The following is a 20,122-nucleotide window of genomic DNA, read 5'->3' on the forward strand; positions in this document are numbered from 1 at the left end:
TTCATTCCCGACACCGCACCTTCTGCTCAGCATCCCAACCTCCCAGGTCCCCTTTAGTGTTACAAACACTGTTCTCTCACCCCTCCAGTCCTCTCAGTTTGGAATACCCCACCCCCACCCCCCACAAACACACTCAGTCTCATACCCTACTTCAGATCTCATCAGGGCCTGAAGACACCTCCTTGACTCTTAGTTCCCCTTTACAGCTTTCCAGTGTCTACCAGTTTGCAATTATAAACATATATTGATTTGATCAAGCTTATTGTTTAAATTTATTTGAATTACTTGCTTTCTATTTTATTCCTAAAATAACTGTGCTTGTACCATTCATATTTTAATCCATATATAATATATAAAGATGGAATCGGGTAAGTGGCTCCATGTGCAAAGGCACCTACTGACGAATCTGATGACCTGAATTCCATTCCTGAGATCCATGTAATAGGAGAGAACTGACTCCCAAAAGCTGTTCTCTAACCTTCACACATGTGTTGTGGCGGGTATGCTCTAAACACATGCAGAGTAAATAAATAAATACATAAAGTAAGTGTAAACCCCCCCCCTTTTTTTGCTGCTCTTCAACAGAAAGAGGACTGAGAGTCAGGTGGCCAGGTGGTGGTGGCGCACACCTTTAATCCCAGCACTCGGGAGGCTGAGGCAGGTGGATCTCTGTAAATTGGAGGCCATCCTGGTCTACAAGAGCAAGTTCCAGGACAGGTTCCAAAGCTACAAAGAAACCTTGTCTTGAAGAAAAAAAGAAAAATAAATAAATAAAATAAATAAAAGATGACTGGACAGATGGCTCAGCAATTAAGAGCACTTGTTGCTCTTAAAGAGGACCTGGATTTGGTGCCCAGTACCTACAGGGCAGCTCACAATTGTCTTCAACTCTAGTTCTAAGGGATCAGATACTCTCCTCTGATCCCCATGGCACCAGGCATGCCTTGGTGCACACAAATACATACAGGCAGGCAAAACATTTATGCATAAAAGGAAAGGAGGAAATAGAAAAAGAAAGGAAGGAAGAAAGAATGAATTTTGCTTTTCAGTCCATCTAGATGAAAAGACTGAGCAAGGGACAGATGGAGCCCACACTTAACCAGCCTGAGCCATCTCTCCCCACTCTGCCTCCCACTCCTCACCTATTTCTTTTCTATTTATTTATGTGTTTGCTTGTTTATTTATTTACTTGAGACAGGGTCTCTCTATGTACTCCTAGCTGTCCTGGGACTCTGAGACCAGGCTGGCCTCAAAGTCACAGAGATCTTCCTGCCTCTGCCTCCCAAGTAATAGGAACATTTACACAGTAGTTTGGACTCCACTGTAAACAGAAGTTTCTTTGTCCCATCCTGTCCTGCCGCCACTTCTAAATAATCACTCAGAGGCTCAATATTAATTAAAAACTACTTGGCCTATAGTTTAGGTTTATTACTAAGTAGCTCTTACATTTGAAATAACCTATTTCTATTAATCTATTAATCTATGTATTGCCACATGGCCATGGCTTTTACCAGTCTTTTGGCATCTTGTTTCTTGGGCAGCTGGCTTGCGTCAACCCCAACTTCGCCCTCTCTTCTCTACTCAGTTTGACTTTTCCTCCTAGCCTTATTCTGCCTGGCTATAGCTTTTATTAAAACCAATGAGAGCAACATATGTTCATGGCATACAGAAGGGTTTTCCTCAGTATTTCCCCCTTTTGGTCTAACGAAAAAAAAATGCTGTGGGATGATCTTTCTGTACACTGTGAATATGTGTTGCATATAAATATAAATAAAGTTTCTTTAACCTATGGCAAAGCAGGATAGAGCTAGGCGGGAAATCCAAGCAGAGATACAGGAGAAGAAAGAAGGAAGCTGAGGAAGCAAGACATGTAGAAAATGAGGTGGTAAGCCACAAACCATATGGCAAAGCACAGTTTAAAAAAATATGGGTTATTTTAAATTTAAGAGCTAGCTAGTAACAAGCCTGAGCCACTGGCCAAGCATTTATAAGCAATAATGAGCCTCTGTGTCGTTGTTTGGGAACTGGTAGGCAGGAGAGAACCTCTGATTAACACTTCATTTTTTTTATATTATTTTGAAATAGGGTCTAACTATGTAGCCTTGGCTGTCCTGGAACTGGCTACATAGACCAGGAGGCCTCCAATTCTAACTGAGATTCACCTGCCTCTGCCTCTGAAGTGCAGGATTAAAGGTATGCTCTGTTACGTCTGACCTGTACTTGCTCTTTTCACATTACGCTGCCATGATTAAATTCAACACCAAGTCAGAAATGCAAATAAGGAAGTTAAAATCTCAGGAAAGCAAATGACTATAACATGACCTACAGGTACATATGTCAGGTTTATAAAAAATATAAAAGATGACTTAAAATTTGTTAATTCTCAAAGAAAAGTTACACAAAAAAGAATATATTACTTGACTACTTTGGAAAGTCTTCTAGAAGAAAATGGCTGACTGCTGGGAATGATGGTAAATGCATTTGATTCCAGCACTTGGGAAGCAGACACAGGCAGATTCCTGTGAGTTTGAGGCAAGCCTAGTCTACATAGTGAGCTCCAAAGAAAATAGCTGGCCTTAAACTCACTGATTTGCTTCTACCTCCCAAGTACTGAGATTATAGGCACTGTACCAACATATTCAATTACCAATTCCAAATCTTTATTGGCAGGGGCAAGTATGCCATGGTGTGTGTGTGTGTGTGTGTGTGTGTGTGTGTGTGTGTGTGTGTGTGTGTACAAACTCTGAAGGATAACTGCAGGAGTCAGTTGTCTCCTTCCACCGTGGGTCCTGGTCCTGGAGATCAAACTTGCGTTGTCAGGCTTGGCAGCAAGTATCTTTATGCTGAGAGCCATCTTACACCCCCCAAAACCTATACTTTACCCTCTGACAGAATGTGATCATCTCATTCCAAAGTACATTTGGGGGTTAGGGATGCAGATCAGTTGGTATGGTATTTGCTGAGGATGAATGAAACTCTGGGTTCAATTTCCCAGCAGCAAAAAGCCAGGTCCAGAGACCCATGTTTTCTGACCCTAGTACTTGAGAGGAAGTAGAGACAGGAAGAATAGAGGTACCAAGTCATCTTCTACATAGGTTGTTCAAGGCCAGCTTGGGCTACATAAGATTCTGTAACAAAATAGCATAGTTTGAATTCTTATTGGGATTGAGAATTTTTATATATCCATTTACTCTCCTTTGTCTTTGTATAATTTTTTAAAATGGCTTTCAAAAGGCTTTTGATTAAGCTATCAATTTTTTGCTTAATACAATTGCTTAGTCACTTTTTCTTTTGGATTTATGGGGAATACTTTTTAACCTGTTCATTATCAACCTTTTTCTTTATAAGATTTTATATTTGACCTGAAAAGATTTTTTTCATTTCAGTTTCTTGTGTTTTAAACATATTTTCTTCTGGTGCTTTTGTGAATTTATTTTCTATGTTTGATCTACTCGTATAGATTCCTAAAGTAGAACCAAATGCAGAATATAATTTCTTGAGTCAAAACTCAAAGTAAAAAGCTTCATATGCTATTTCTAAGTATGAGAGTCTGATAGCTGCTAAGTATTAGAATTTCTAAAATAACAACAATTTGTGGGCACAATAGGCCAAAAAAAACCAAACAAACAAAAAAAAAAAACACTTGAAAACCAGAAGCAAATGTACTGACATGAAACAAAAGAAATATAGTCAAGGAGAATGAGGCAGAAAAATCATAATTTCCAGGCTTGGCTAAGGTATAAGATAAGACTGTCTCAAAAACAACCACCACTAACAAGAGCTCCCCCCACAACACACACAAAATGATGTATTCCATAATAAGTCTAGTGAGTTTTGACATAACAAAAGTCAAAGAAGGGACTGAGGTTCCAAAGGTACTGTTCAAGACTGCAACCTTCAGTAAATACGGGAATAGCACATCATTGTTGAAAAATCTTACAAATGCCTAAAAATAAGCAGCCAAGGTGTTTAAGAAGCATTACAATAATAGGCAGTGAAGGTGCCTGAACCTGGATGAGTTCTGCAAGTTTGACCTGGAAAAAGAGTAAGTACAGAATACATAGACCCAGACATCTGCTAGATAAGGGATCTAGATTGAGATATCACGTTGTCTACATGTGCTGAGGGGGCTTCCTGAGATCTGAAGTTCTAAGATCAAAACTGGGATGTGGAAAGGAGGAAGAAAAAAGAAAAGGGGGAAAAAGCTATAAAAACTAGCTGGAAAAAAATAAATAATACAGCTATAGAGATGGTTCATTCAGTGGTTAAGAGCATCTGCTGCTCTTGCAAAAGACAGGACCTCAGTTTCCATTATCTTTATCAGTTGGCTGACAACCATCTGTAACTCCAGCTCCAGGGAGATCCTTTGCAAGCACCCATGAGCATGTGCATAGACATATACAATAATACACATAAATAAAAATAAGATAAAAGGGATGGATATATGGCTTAGTGATTAAGGGCACCGGCTGCCATTCTAGAGGACCTGGGCTCAATTCTCAGTACATACATGGCCGCTAACAATCATATATAATTCCAGTTCCACTGGATCTGATTCCCTCTTCTGCAGGTACTGCACACACATGGTACACAGACATACATGCAGGCAAAACACTTATAAACATAAAAGAAAACTAAATAAATAAATCTTTTAACAATACATAATAAAAGCATCTAAAAATTGAAATAATGAATAAAGAATTCTGCTACATGTTTAATATTAAGAATATATATGAAAAGCAACTATATACACAGAGAAACAATCAATAGCACTTGATTATGTTGTGGGAGTGTTCTTCATAGATATTCCATGACCACACACTCTTTTCTAAGCTGGAGATATACCCATGGGCTAGACAGACCAGGATTCTAGCTCTAATAAGGGGACACAATATCTACATTAAGAACAAATCAATGCTGGCCATGTAGTGCACACTTTTAATCCAGCACTGAGGAAGCAGAGGCAAAGGGATCTATGTGTTAGGGCTACACACTGAGACTCAAGAAATTTAAGTGAACAGAAAAGAACTGGAGATATAGCTCAGGGATATATCAAACAAGTTAATTTCATTAGAAATTAGTACTTAGAAGAAGCCATGCTTGGAGGCACAAGCCTTCAATCCCAGTACTTAGGCAGAGGCAGGTGGATCTCTGTGAGTTTGAGCCAGCCTGGTCTACATAGTAAGTTCCAGGAGAGCCAGGGCTATTACAAGGAGAAACCCTGTCTCAAAAGAAAAAAAAAAGGTGAAAAGAATTATAAAGAAATTAAAGACACTGTCATGATGTGATGCTGAGAGAAGCTTTAGAAAAGGCTTCACTGTGTGCCTAACACTGAACTGAGACCTGTAGGACAACGACCAGTGTGTACGTGCAGAGACATCTCCAAATGGAAAGGCTCTAAGATAAGAATAAGCTGCTCCCGGTCCAGGAAGAGAAAGAGCAGTACAGAAGGATGGAGAGAAGAAGGAGACAAGGAGATGAGGTCAGAGCACATAGGACCTCCGAGATCAAACTGAGAATGTGGACTTTAACCAAATGCAGTGAGAAGGCACGGCATTTTAAACAGATGACTCAAGAGCCATGTTCATTTTATAAAGAGCATTCAAGTGTCAGGTGTAGTATAGACTGCAGCTGAACATATACATTCAATATATTCTAACTTCTAAACAAAGACATCAATGTAGAGTCTCACTATTTCAAAAACACTGGCAAAAAATAAGTAACAAATCAATAGTGACAATTATATTTTACATTTATACAGTACCTAGTTAGGACAATGTAAAAAGTAAAAACCAGACTTGAACCTATTCTTCCTATGCAAGGAAATCAGTGCTGACAGTAACAACGACAACAGCATTACTGGGAACTGTAAGGTACCTGGGCCTTACCAAGCTGGTTCTTCATCCCCATGAGCACAGAGTTCATGTGTGCTTTGGATGCATAGAGTTTGCTCACAGCCTTCCTTGACCTGATCATCTCCTTGGCCAGAACCACACAGACATCCTTCTGGCCCTTCTTGGCTGCATCTTTCACAGACCGTTTTACTTTTTCTTCTTCTCTTTGGATATCTAAATTTAGAATAGAACATTAAAAACCATGAGTTGGGGCTGAAGAGATGTTTCTGCAGTTTAAGTACTTGCTTCTCAATTGTGAAAACAGAGTTCAGACCCCAGGACCCATAGTGGGGCTCTCAGAATGCCTCTAACTTCAACTCCAAGGAATCTGATACCCTCTTTTGGAGTCGTCGGCCACCTACATACATGTATGCAAACATACATAATACAGACACACATACACAAGGGGGGAGGACAAATCAGGCTTGGCAGCACTCAAACTTTTTATTATAATGTAAATATATCTGTAAGAAGAAAATTATCACATGATATAAATGAAATAAAAATAATGTATGGCTATTTATTATTTCCTGGAACAAGACTACAGTTTGACAATAAACAGTAGTATAATCCTATTGTACCTAAAAAACTTTTTAAAAACCTTTTGTGAGTCCACTCTTACATTGCTTGGTACCTATCTATACTAAGGAGCTTAATGCAGTATGCATGCATCCAAGAGCTAATTCTGACAATTAGTCTGCAGCTTTCTTACAAGTATGAGAATGCAATCTCTGAACAGTAATTGTTACAAAAATCTACAATATAAAGAAAATTAGAACACACAAAAGCACTGTATCAGCATCAACTAGCATTTAGACAAGTCTGTATATGCTTTATAACAAGTAAAAACTTTTGAACTTTAAAAACTTGACAACATACACGTTAACATTATTTACCATCTTAACCATTCTCAATTGTACAATTAAATAATGATCTGGAAGACCGGGAGATCTGAAGATAAAGACGAAGACAGAGAAGATAATAAAGTTTGTGATCAGGATGTCTTGCACAAGCTATGTCTTAAGCTAAGCAAGCTTGAGGAACAGCATCTTACGTATTGTTTTTAGGAAAGAAGTGGAACAGAGTCAGCAGAACTACCATACAGTGGGAATAGTCAGCAAGAAGCTAATCAGACAATGTTAGACAAAGGGAACATGGGGTATCTTAAGAACATTACAGACAGAGTACACACTGGCCTTGGGAATGATAACTATAGCCCCTTGCTGTGGGAAGAACTAGGTCCTCAAGATCTCAAACCAAGGTCCCCCAAGGCCCCAGCCAAGCCATTATCAGCTCTGCCACTTCCTGGTTTTAGAGAAGTAGCTACTTTCCTCTCTATACATCAGGGTCTCAGGGAAAAAAATCTCCTAAAGGCCCTGGCCCCAGGCTATTATTGGCTGGACCAAGCACGTTCCTGGTTTTGAAAAGGAGCTGTGTTCCTTTTTCACTCTATCAGGGCCTCTGGGAAAGCCTCAGCTCATCAGCTCAGCTCTCAACAAAATAGTATAAGCACATTCATAAGGCTGTACAACCATCACTACCTTCCATCCTTAGGACACAAAGTCTAAGTCTAAAAACATCTATTACCAGAAATCCTACATTCTCCCCTCTCCCCAGTCCCTGGCAAGTAGCATTCTACTGTCTTATAAAGTGATTATTTTTAGCTACCTTGTGCATGTGGAATCGAGCAACATTAGTACTTTTTTGATTTTTCTTAGCATATGTTCTCTTTATCCACAATATAGCATGTAACTATTTTCTGTTATATAACATACTTATTTTTTTTTAAATCTTATAAAAAACTTCAACTAGTATGACTAATTCTGTCAGGGATATTTATTTACAAATATCTCTTCAAGACCTGGCCTTCAGTTGTTTGTATATATACCTAAAGGAGAATTGTTGGATCATATGGTAATTCTTTTTTGGGAGGGTTGGGGGAGACAGGGTCTCTCTAAGTAGCCCTGGCTATCTATTCTGAACTCTCTAAATAGGCTCCTGTAGATCCTAAGTGCTTGGGTTAAAGGTGGATGCCACCTTGATGCCAGACCTGATAATCCTATTTTTAATTTCCTCAGGAGCTACTCTCTGTTGTCCAAAGTGGTTACACTTGTTCTGTGTTCCTATTCGTGGTACACAAAGACTTCTAATTTCACCAAATTCTTGCCAATCAACACTTGCTATCTTGTGGTTTGGGGTTCTTGTTTCGTTTTGATAACAGTTACCCGTTAGGTATGCAGTAGTATCCACTGGGGTTGCCTTACAGTTCCTTAAGGATGAATATCTTGAATGGTTTCTCACTGGTATAGTCTCCTTGGAGAAATGTCTCTTCAAGGACTTTTTCTATTTCTGAATAGTTTCAGGAGTTCTCTGTGTGCTCTTAGGGATATATGACTTACAAATATTTTCTCCCATTGTACAGGGTACTTATTTTTATTTTTGTTGTTGCTGTTTGAGACAAGGCCTTTCTACATAGCCCTGGCTGTTCTAGAACTCACTATGTAGACACAGGTCACAGGAGTTCTATTGGTTTTGTTGTCTTTTCCTTTCCTTTCTTTCTTTCTCTTTGTTATTTATTTATTTATTTGGTAGCACAGTTTGCAATCTTCAATTTCTTTGGTCTCATTTTTATAGAGTCCAATCTGCTGCTGTGTCCATTTGGTGACATTTTCCTTTATCTTACGAATTACAATTTCTTTTCCACATCTTCTAGTTAGGTCATTTTGTTGATGGCTTTGTTTTAAATTCTTCAGTATATTTCCTATCCTTTTATAGTTAATTGCTTTTTTGATCTATTTTTATTGTCTACCTTATTTATTTTACTCATATGGGCCATTTTTCTACTCTCCTGAAGTGGCCTTTTCACTGTATTCCTGTCACTGAAAATGCCTCAGTGCTGGATGCCATAATTCTGCAGTCCTTTAAAGAGCACTACGTTTTATTTGGACTGGAGCTAAGTAACTGTTCATAAGCTTCCCTCAGTTGGTGCATTTATTCTTACCTTAATACTAAATGTGGTCCTTCTCCAGTCTATATATAAGTATTTAAACAACATCTCTTTAGTGTCTTTGCTCCCAACCCTGTTGGCTTAAAAATTCCTGGTAGTTGTTTGGTTCCCATTAATCATTCTTTGTCCAGCCTCTGCAAATACCACTCTAAGTATGCACAGGTCAGTGTTCAGCTATGACACAGATCACATGGAGATATCTGGAGTTCTTTCCTTGGTTATATTCCTTTTCTCTGTTACTCTGCACCACGTATTTTAGCCTTGCTCACCCCTGATCTCCAAGTCTTCAACTCGAAGAGACTACCATGTTCTTTCTGGAATCCTTTCCATGTGCCACATTCAGGAAAGTATCTCTAGACAGAAAGACAGAACTATGAGGGTTCTCTTTCTGTTTCTTTTCCCAATATACACAGTCACCTGTCCAGTGTGGAAGGTGGCTGTTTCAGAGTTGCCTTGAAAGTTCAAACTTTCATTGACAACTGAAGTAGAAGTGGAAGACTAAAATCAATTATCACAGCTGAATAGAATTCTCATCTCTAATTCTTTTTTAAAGTTTTGATAGTGTAATACTGGAACACTTTCCTGGTTTCAATCTTTTCTATTCATGAAGGTGTTTTTAAAAACCTGTAAGGAGGAAGAGGATAGTAGAACCCCTATTGTATAAAAGTAGAGGCAGGGGAATATTGGAGGCTTAAGAAAGGATAGAGTAGAATCAAGGAGAAGTAGAGTGCAGGGTTAGACTAAACTAAGGCTCTAAACACCTTTAGAAACCCACTACTTTGTAAGCTAATCAGGCAGGGTGTGGTGGCGCATGCCTTTTATCCTAAGTCTTGGAAGGCAGAGGCAGACAGCTCTGTGAGTTCAAGGCCAGCCAGGACCATACAGAGAAAAACCCTCCCTCCCCGGTCTTAAAACACAGCAACAAATTTTAACGCTTTTAAATGCAGATAGAAGGCATGGATGAACAATACTTCTCCCAGAAGACATGAGTTAGGAATTAAAAATGTCAGTGCTAGGCTTGCTTTTGGTAACAGGAGGACCCCAGAGGTACTAAAGATAACAGAGGCTACCTTTTGGCTGCCTGCTAGAACTAGATGGAAAGACCTTACTGCTGAAACATGACACATATTTTGGTTACAAGACATAGTGGAATCAAGCTGGAATTGACCTGAAAATTTTCTCCCTACTGGTTAGCTTCAAGTGCTAGAAAGTGCTAAACAGGCTACTGTGGGGTGGGAAGGAAGCCACCAATATCATTATCCAGCAGAAGATCCTGCATACTACAACACTGACACAGTCACTAGTTTAACAGTGGCACGAAGGATACTTTTGACATCTGATTCATAGGAGGAAATTCGTATCTGATACTTTAAACTCTGTCAAAGGTCCATGACTTAGGATGTCTACGCCCTAGAGTGTAGCCTCCTACTGACAGCTTGCTAAATGATCATGTTGATAAATGCTGTCCTCTACCTGGGCCTTATAACTTGGGACTGAAAACTAGTCAGTGTGCTGAGAATAAAAGACTGAGTGTTCAGTCCTAAATGGGATAGCTATACCAGCATCCAATCCAAGGCTCAGGAACCATCTCAGAAGGGGTGGAAAGAATGGACGCATGTGGAAGAGTACTGTGAAGTGTTGTCTTCTGACAGGATATGGCCACCGCACACATAAACTCACTGCAGCTGTGGAGGCCTACACAGACCTGCACAAGGTCAAGCCAGCAAAGCCCGTCAGCACTCCACCAGACTGTCCTAACTGGACTCCATGGATTACAATGGATGTGGGGGTGTGAACATGAATATGAAGTAGAGGAAGATATCATGGGCTGCCTGAGGGGAATGGGAGGGGGATCTGGGATGGGTATAATCAATATACATTGCTTATATGTATCAAATTGTCAAAATATATAAAACTTAAAAAAAACTTAGTTTAAACATTACCATTTCTTGGCCACTCACCTTAACTTCAAGTAACTTTTATTTAGAAGTGCATTGTTCCCAATTTAAAGTTATGTTGAAATATGCAGAGAGTAGAGATACTGAAATTGCATTGTTTTCTTATGCACAATTTATTTAATTAAAACTCATTAAAGACTTTTGTTTGCAAGCATCGAGGGCTTTCTTTTGCTCTTACTATATAGTTTATTTCAATCATTACCCTTTCTATACTAAATATAGAACTAGAAAGCAGAAGATTGAGAATATCTACACATAATTTAGGAGTAAACTGTATCTTATAATGCACTGAAATGAAGAGCATTAGCGTATAGAAAAGGAAACATAAGCAGTGATTTACCTCGTATTTGCCTGTCAACAACTCTCATCTCCTTTCTGATCTTCAGTGACCATTCATTGACCTGAGGAGAATTTTAGATAGGGAATTATCAGAGGAGCAAACACTCCTAGCAAGCTTTGTGCATTTTTAGGAATTCTACACTGAGTTTAGACACAATTTTTTGGTTTTTAATTGGAAGAAAGGCCTTTAGGTTCACTTTTTTTTTTTTCCTTTGTGAACCAACCCTATTATTTACAGTACATAGGTGCTGGGGATCTTGGCTCCTCACTCTGCTCCATTCCGAACCCCACCCAAATGTTCAACTGGAACTGAGCCTCACTCCTCCCATCCCAGACCCCAGCCCTCAGAAAGCCTGCCAAGGCTCAGCTTCTCCCCAGGAGCTGCGGAAGACCACGCCTACAGGGTATTTAAGACCTGGAGATCTGCCATATGCTCTCTCCTGCCTACCCAAGAGACACCTGGGAGTTGCTTTGCTCTGCCCTGCTTATTAAAGATGGATTTATTAATTCAATCTGATTTGGCTTGTTGCATGACAGGGACTGAGATCACGTTACAGAAAACGTAGGCACACAAGGCTTCTTATGATACATGGCAAGTACAGTCTCAGGACATCTGAAGATTTTCATCTTTTACATGAAGTTATTTTAAAAACCTTTGCTTATGTACTGGGAACTCATCTTTTTATATGTTAATTTTCTTCCTATCAGGTTAAAACCTCAGAGGCACCAAATGTAGCCAACTGGAGACAGGCGTGTAGATAATGCTAATAACTAACACATTTTCATGCAAGTCAACTATTTTCCAATTCTTCAATTTTACTCAAAAATACTGAAGGGAACTCTGAGGTGTCAGCTTATGGATCATTAGAAGTATTTTAATTATTTAAAAGTAAATTAAAAATAGTTACATTGTGCTTTTTGGCAGAAGAACTGAGTGACACTGCTCTGTCCTTCCCGCACCAGCTACTTACTAAAAGCTTTTTCAGCACTTAAGTCTAATCAAAAAATTTTATATTAATTCTAGAGCAATAGAACATTGAATCCTGTTACATTCACCCACAGATACATGAATTAAACTGAGTCTAAAATTTCCTGTCATTAGAAGATGTATTTTCATTAAATTTCAAGTTTAACATTTAATAATTACCAAAATCTGCAAAATATTCACAACAACAACGATGCAACCAAAAGAAATGTTTCAACACTGAAGATCCAGGCATAACCATGAGTGCCTGCAACCCCAATGCTGGGGGACAGAGGTAACTGGATCCCTGGAGTTCACCAGCCAAGCCAACCTAGTCAAATGGTGGGTTTTAGGTTTAATAAGCTTTAGGGTTAGTCTCCAGGCAGAAAGTGAGAAAAAAGGACACTTGATATCCTCTTTTATCATATGCACAGGCATGTTATACACACACACACACACACACACACACATTAAAAATATAAATAACCCTGTCTCAAAAAAACAAAAAAAACCATAAATAAAACTACAATGTAACACAATTTTTAAATAATTAATCAGGTTAGGTTTATGTACACTTTAAGTGAAATTCATATAATATGTAACTAATCATACTCAAATATATGATTGGCTGTGAAACTTAGTGCAACTTGCCATCAACCCTTAAAACGTTTTATCACCTCGGAACATAGTATGACCTTAAATCTCCAGATCCACCAATTCCTTGGCAATCAATAATTAGCTTTGTCTTTACAGAATTGATTATTCTGAATATTTCATATAAAAGTACTAATACAGTGTGTGACCTATGGCTCCAGACCTTTCATTTCATAGCTTGTTCTCAAGGTTCACCCATGTTGCTGCATGTATGAGTATGTTGATCTTTTTATGCCTGACTTTCATCCCATTATCTGTACACACCACAACCTTGTTTCTCTCTTCATCTATTGATGGTTATCTGAGTTTGCTGTTACCTATGGCTATTGTAAATATTTGTGTATAAATAAAAATTACCAATGTAACTGGACTGAGCCAGTTCAAATGACACTCAGCATTTTACATGGATCCAGATGATTCCAATATTCTTTTAGGGGTTAAGAAACACAGTCCAAGACCAGGAGATCAATAAAATGTTACAAACATGTCTCATGACTGTAAAGATACAGTAGAGAAAATTCAAAACAGATAATAATAAAATAGTAAGTGAGAGAACATAGGGAATGCAGCAACAGAAATTTTAAAATCAATCAGTAAGTTAAACTATGCTGTGAAAACCATAAGAAACCTACAGAAAGTTTCAGACAAGTGCTTTATTCAAATCTTTTACTGAGTCTATTATCTGCCAGACACAAGCTAGGCGAAGGAAACTGAAACCAGCAAGAGGGCATCACCTACAACCAGTGCTGAGACAAATGGCACGCAGAAACCAATAGTCCAAACTCCTATTCCACCAATCCCTGAAGCTAATTCCTGGTGGATTGAAAACAAATATGAGGGCTGAAGAGATGGCTCAGCGGTTAAGAGCACTTGCTCTTCCACAGGACCTGAGATTAATTTCCAGCACCCACATGGTGGTTCACAACCACCTATAATGGGATCCAATGCCCTGTTCTGGCCTGCAGGCATTCATGCGGACAGAGCCCTCATATACATAAAATAAATAAATAAATCTTAAAAAAGAAAACACAAATATGAAATGAAAAATTGTTACACTAGACATAAACAGAAGGCTGGAGAAGCAGCCCAGTCGTAGAAGGTTTGCCTGTTACACACCATGAGTCCTCTCAAGTCCCAGATCTACAGAAGAAGGAAAATACATTCATGATATCAAGTTAGAGGACTCCTTAAAACACAAACAGGACTGGAGAGTTGGTCCAGTAGTTAGGACTCTAGGATTCCCAGCACCCATGTAACTCCAGTTCTAGGAGACCCAATGCGTCAGGCAACTGGCTCACATGTCTACACCCACAACCAGACACACACATACCCTTAACTTCAAAATAAAAGAAATCTTTAAAATTAAGTTTTAAAAGGCACAAGCAATAATCAGGAAAGAAAAGGGTTGATATTTTTACTTAAACTGAAACTACAAAATTTTATTTTGCTAAGACTGTAAAGAAAAATACCACAAATGGGAAGAAGATATTTATAACCATACCAAAAATAAATAAAAACCATTTACTTAACTTTTGAAAAGTATTTAAATATATATATGTATATGTAAACATTATATATATATGTATTATATGTATTATGTATTATGCTTTGCCTACATGTCTGTGTACCACATATATGTCTGGTTACCAAGGAGTTCAGATAAGCGCATCAGATCCCCTGGACCCTAGGATCCAGAGTTAAGGATGGTTGTGAGCTTACCATGTGAAGAATGGGAACTTAACAAAAATATATTCTTAATATAATTTTCTTTTTTTCCTCTTTTATTAAAAATATTTTTTCCATATACAATATATTCTAATTACAATTCCCCTCCCTCTACTCTTCCCAGCCCTTTTCCACTTCCTCTCTAATCAGGATCCACTCCCTTACTGCCTCTCATTAGAGAAAAAAAAATGGGCTTCTAAGAGATAGTAACAAAATAAAATAAGATAAAACAAAAGTCATCACATCGAAGTCAGACAAGGTAAACCAAAAGAAGGAAAAGAAGAGCCCTAAGAGAAAGCATAAGAATCAGAGATCCACTTGTTCACACACTCAGGAGTCCCATAAAAATACTTAACTTAAAGCTAAAATATATATGCAGAGAACCTGGTGCAGGCCCGTTTAGGCCCACTGCATGTTGCTTCAGTCTCTGTGAGTTCATATGAGCTTTGCTCAGTTGATTTAGAGGACCTTCTTCTCCTGGTGTCCCCCAGTCCCTCTGGCTGTCACATTCCTTCTGCCTCCTCTTTCACAAGATTCCCTGGGCTTTGAAGGGAGGGATTTGATGAAAATATCCCTGTAGCAAGCTTTCTCAAAGGACTTTCTTGTATCGCCAACCCACAAATAACTATAGAGAAATTTAATAACCATAAAAGTTTGGTCATTAGCTTAAGCTGGTCCCACTAGCTCTTATAACTCAAATTAACCTGTTTCTATTAACCTAGGTTCTACTACGTGGCTCAGTTACCTCTGCTCTGTAGTTTAAGTCCAACTTTTTCAGAGTCACCGGCATCACCACGTGCCTAGATTTCTCCTCCCAGTTTCTTTCTCTCTGCCCAGAAATCTCACCTAAACCTCCTACCTAGCTATTGGCCATTCATTTTTTATTACACCAATCATAGCAATACATCTGTACACATTGTACATATATCCCACAACACAATCCACTTAGAACTATGTGCTAAACAAGTCCCCCCAAAAATGTATAAAGACTTTGTATCCAGGATATATGAAGGTCTCCTACTCATAAAAATCTTCTTTTTAAAAAATCAATTCTCAACATTATGTGTGAGAATCTGCAGGATAATTTAAGTTTCTGAATGTAACCTTATCTTCTTCCACAGAAAACTTACATTTATTTCTGCCAAACATCTAACTTGGGTAATTAGTTCTCAGTTAATCTGCTGAAGTCAGTGACTGCCTGCAATTAGTTCCAGTATTTGTGAGTGCCGCCCGTCTCCAGTCACATACTCCTGAGATTTTTTTTTTCAGAGTTATATGCCAGAAACCTTTACCTTTGGTGCATCACATAATCCAGTTATGGTGCTCTTGTAGCCACAGGTTTTAGTCAATAGGCCTGCTCAGGTTCTCAGTTTCCTGGCCAATGCACTGAGCATTAGTGAGCTCCTGTAACTGAGCATCCCAGTTCTTTGGGATCTTGATTATAATATCCCACTACATTGGCATCTACAGTGGTTTCAAACAGTTGTACTTTTTGTTTACTTCTGCTTTTTTTTTGGCAAAGGGTTGGTTTGATTCAATTTATAGTCACCATCACAATTTTTAATTTAATATACACTCTACTCATGTTTCATTAAAAGGTCTGGAACTGAAGGCATTCCAATAGAAAGAAACAGCACATGCACCCACACTTTGGGTCCTTACAGCACTGTCATTATTAAGAGAAATGGTGGATTTGAGGTGCTAGGATGGGAAAAAATATATATATATATATCAAGATATATATTATACTAGAAAGCAAGCACTTCAATACATTAAGATTATAGCAAAAAGTGACAGAAACTGTTTACACCACGGACTTGTATTTCAACATCACACAAAATAATGATGAAAAGTGACTGTGGCATACAGCACATCTTAAAATCTACTAGACTAAAACGGCACTGCACAGAAAAAGTATTTCACATCTCCGGAAAACATTATGCCAATCCCTTATTCTAAACATTAGTGATTTAAAAAAAAAAAACAACAACTAGGCACGTGCTTCTCTTGCCTTTTTAGCAGAAAGTACATGTTCAGGTAACCAAACATGCCTAACTAAAGGAAGATCTTTATTGAAGACCGTCAGCCAACAACTAAGACAGAAATGATAAAATTAGAAAACAAATCATCAATCAGAAAACCATTCAAAGCCAGCTGATTCGTAAGAGGTACAAATAGCATTAAGGCACTGAAGAGAAAGGGTTAAGGAGACTGCATAGCAATCCGTGTAACTCCAAGGTAGCACCTGTCATGTTACATTCCTAAGGCTAACCAAACAGAATTTATTAAAGCAAAGCAAAACAAAACCTAGTCATAAATCAGGCAACATCCAGAACCAGAGCAAGTTCTGAGAAATCCAACCAGCAATATGATAAGATGGCATTTAGAGAAAATGGAGGAAATCCAGAAAGCAAGACAAGAACTACAGCTTCGTTAACTAGTCAACAGGTTACCACTTTGCTAATTAATTGGCTGCAACATTTCTTACAACTAATCAAACTGTGATTAAATTATATTGGTTTGGTAGACTACAGGTCAATCCAAGTATACAGCCTCCCACAAGATTGTCCTGAATGGCAGCAAAAGGAAACCAGTAACACAGATTATCTGACATGGCCGGATGCAGGTGGCCACAGTTAGCAGCAGCCAAGCATAGCAGTACACATCTGGAATACCACCAGCATTTAGAAGGATCATCAGCCTGGACTACACAGTGTCTTAGTTTGGTTTCTGTTGACATGATAAACACCATGAACAAAAGCAACTTGGGGAGGGCAGGGTACACTTCAGCTTACAGTTGTAGTGCACCATGAGGAGAAGTCAAGGAACCTGGAGGCAGGAACTTAAACAGAGGCCGCGAAGGACCATCCAGTACCACCTGCCTAGGGGTGGTACAGCACAAAGAGCTAGGCTCTCCCACATCCATCATTAATCAAGACAATACCACACAGACTTGCCTACAGGCAGTTCCCCAACTACAATTCCCTCCCCCCAGATATGTCTAGGCTGTGTGAAGCTGACAAAAACCACCAAGCACATACAGCAAGACCCTGTTTACAAACACAATGAGACTATTCATCATAAGCCTTCTGGTGTAATATACTACAAATAGTGAGTCTTATCTATCATATACTTATAAAAACTTACGTCTTTTCTATCATATACTCATAAAAACTTATGTTTACATCAAGGAATTAAAATCTTTTAATCTTCCCCACCTTGTAAGTCTTTTATACAAATGTTTGAACCCCCCCACCCCGACATACACACACACAAACCAGGTAAAATTTTTGTTTACAATGTTTTTTTCTGTTTTATTTTTTTCGAGACAGGGTTTCTCTGCAGCTTTGGGGCCTGACCTAGAACTAGCTCTTGTAGACCAGGCTGGCCTGGAACTCACTCACAGAGACCCATTGCCTCTGCCACCCAAGTGCTGGGATTAAAGGCGTGTGTCACCACCACCCAGCTACAGTGTTATTTTTTTTAATGCAGGGATTAAACTTAAAAAATAAATGCACGGTAATGACTCATAAACTCTACAACATCCAGACTTTTCCCTAAAATAGTTGCTTTCTGAGTAACTGCCCAACCTGGCCTCAAAATCTTGCCTTCAGGAATATTTCCTTCCCCCGCCTCCCACATAACTAAACTATAAGCCTGCCCCACTCAACTCTTAAAACCCTTTTGTTAAGAGCACTCACCTGTTACCTTTTTCTTGGTGGTATAAACTGAATTTGTGGAGCTTAAATTAGATAAGTATTCGTTTTCCCTTTAGACCATTATGCAGATGACTATTCTGTGGTACTTGTATACTTAGTGTGCAGATAGTCTAAAGAAAACAATCTCAGGGCTATCTAAATTTATGTCTGATATGTGCATTACTCATATAACTCTTTCTTTATTTTAAATAAGTGTAATTGCTAAAAACACGATCTCTATCCCAATAGAGTAACCACGTAAGAAATAGAAAACACACCGGAAAATGGCAGAGTTTATGAATGACACTGGCTGGACAGCTAAAGTCACCTACGAAAGGATTTGAGGGACAAGTGTGAATGCTGTTGAAACTCTGCTTCTCAACATTAGGACACATACTAACCATAGCGTAGGTAGAATTCAAAATATGATCCCGCAGGTCTGTAATGGACCCCCACAAGTCTAATATGCTGGGGTGCTGCCACTGCTGCTGCGGCTGGCGGTCTGCGAGTAACAGGGCTGGGCATGTAAAGAGCACACTTCCAGTATTACTACCGGCTCAAGCTTTTCACCTCGTGGTGGTCAGTTACTGCACCACAGGCTCGGACAAGTCTCTCGGGGTCACAGACCCAAGATGTCTGAAAGTAGGACTCAAATACAGGCTGATTCTTGGTTTCCAGAACAACTCAATTTATGGGCAGATCTAAGAGTTCCGAGCAGAAAATACGGGAGCTTTCTGATGGGTAGGACCCTGGTAGAACTACTGCGCCTCTGAAGTAAATACAAGTCGGGCTTCCGTCCACACAGGTGAGCGAAGAAGGCACCACAGGTGCCTGGACCTTCTAGGGTCGCTGACCCGTCCAACGCCCATAACCTTCTGGTCCGGGACAGCCCCCACCTCCTCCCACCCGGGGTGGTCCGCAGCCCGGCGCGGGGGCGGGGCCTGTGCGTGAGAAAGGTTCCGGGCGGCCCGTACCACCGCGCACGGGGGGGAGTGGTTTCTCAGGGCCCGGCTAGGTGACGCCTTAGTGCCGGGTGGGGGCGAGGCCAAGGCGCCCCGAAACTGGGCCTTCGCACCCTGCTCGGGCGCCGAGCAGCAAGGACGCGCTTTTCCTCACAGCACGCTCCTAAACTCTTCCCTCGGCCCCTAGACTGAGTGGAAGGCCCCGGAAATAGGGGCCAGTCTGAGAGCGCGGCCGGCCGACCCCTAACTCCGCTGTCCAGCACGCGGCCTCCCGGTCGCTCGCCCTTACCAGCTCTTTGGGAGGCCTCTCCTGGGTTTTTCCAAACAGCCCCATGACGAACTGGACTCCTCTTACCCCTTCCGACTTCCCGTTCCCTGCACCCAGGCAGGTCACGGGCAGCCGCCTGGGCGGGGCCGCGAGGAAGGGAGTCCAGACGCCCTGAGAAGGGCGCGGCGGCAACTGGGGTAGTACGCATGCGCGCTGCGCAGGCGCAGAGTTGAGTTGGGTGGGGTTTTCAGTCCTTATGACACCATTGCGCCAGTTAAGGGTGGTTAGATGAAGTATAGAAGTAACTATATTTATTGACTACGTTTAAAACTTGTCACTTATTCCAGAAATCTATATCTCAACGCTGTCACGCATATTTATTCCCAGATATTTGTGGGTGGCTTCCTCTGTGTCCGGGAGTCTGCTCGCAGGCTACAAACCTACCCTCCTCTTAGCACCTCACTCAAAAACTTGTTCATCGTCCTCTTTCCCCTTTTAGGAAGTCTCAAAAGTTCTAACCTTTCATCGAGTCAAAACTTCAGCCCCTTCATTGCATCCCGACTGTGGAAGCGTTTCTTCAGGCTGCCACCAGTTACGGATCTGTAGCAGTGATCTATGCTGAAGCCCTAGAAGAGGAGATAGATATAACAGAT

The 20,122-nt window shown here is 40.0% G+C and overlaps 1 protein-coding gene across 4 annotated transcripts in view; it reads right to left on the minus strand.

The window, feature by feature from the left end:
• Nucleotides 1-19,692, minus strand: part of Chmp3 (charged multivesicular body protein 3) — a 37,167-nt gene extending 17,475 nt beyond the window's left edge. Inside the window, exons 1-3 of one of the 4 annotated variants that reach the window (XM_048430956.3) lie at nucleotides 19,491-19,649; nucleotides 11,200-11,260; nucleotides 5,889-6,068 (exon numbers count right to left, since the gene is read on the minus strand). In XM_048430956.3, the coding sequence (XP_048286913.1) occupies nucleotides 5,889-6,068; nucleotides 11,200-11,260; nucleotides 19,491-19,535 (286 nt within the window). In that variant the 5' untranslated portion in view covers nucleotides 19,536-19,649. Of the gene's footprint in view, nucleotides 1-5,888; nucleotides 6,069-11,199; nucleotides 11,261-18,640; nucleotides 18,664-19,490 lie in introns of those variants that run through there. The other 3 variants (XM_048431043.3, XM_085690709.2, XM_085690710.2) reach the window with 3 other exon arrangements.
• Between the last annotated feature and the right edge of the window lie 430 nt (nucleotides 19,693-20,122).

The sequence above is a fragment of the Myodes glareolus genome, chromosome 6 (assembly GCF_982192425.1).
Source record: "Myodes glareolus chromosome 6, mMyoGla1.1, whole genome shotgun sequence".
Classification (NCBI taxonomy): domain Eukaryota; kingdom Metazoa; phylum Chordata; class Mammalia; order Rodentia; family Cricetidae; genus Myodes; species Myodes glareolus.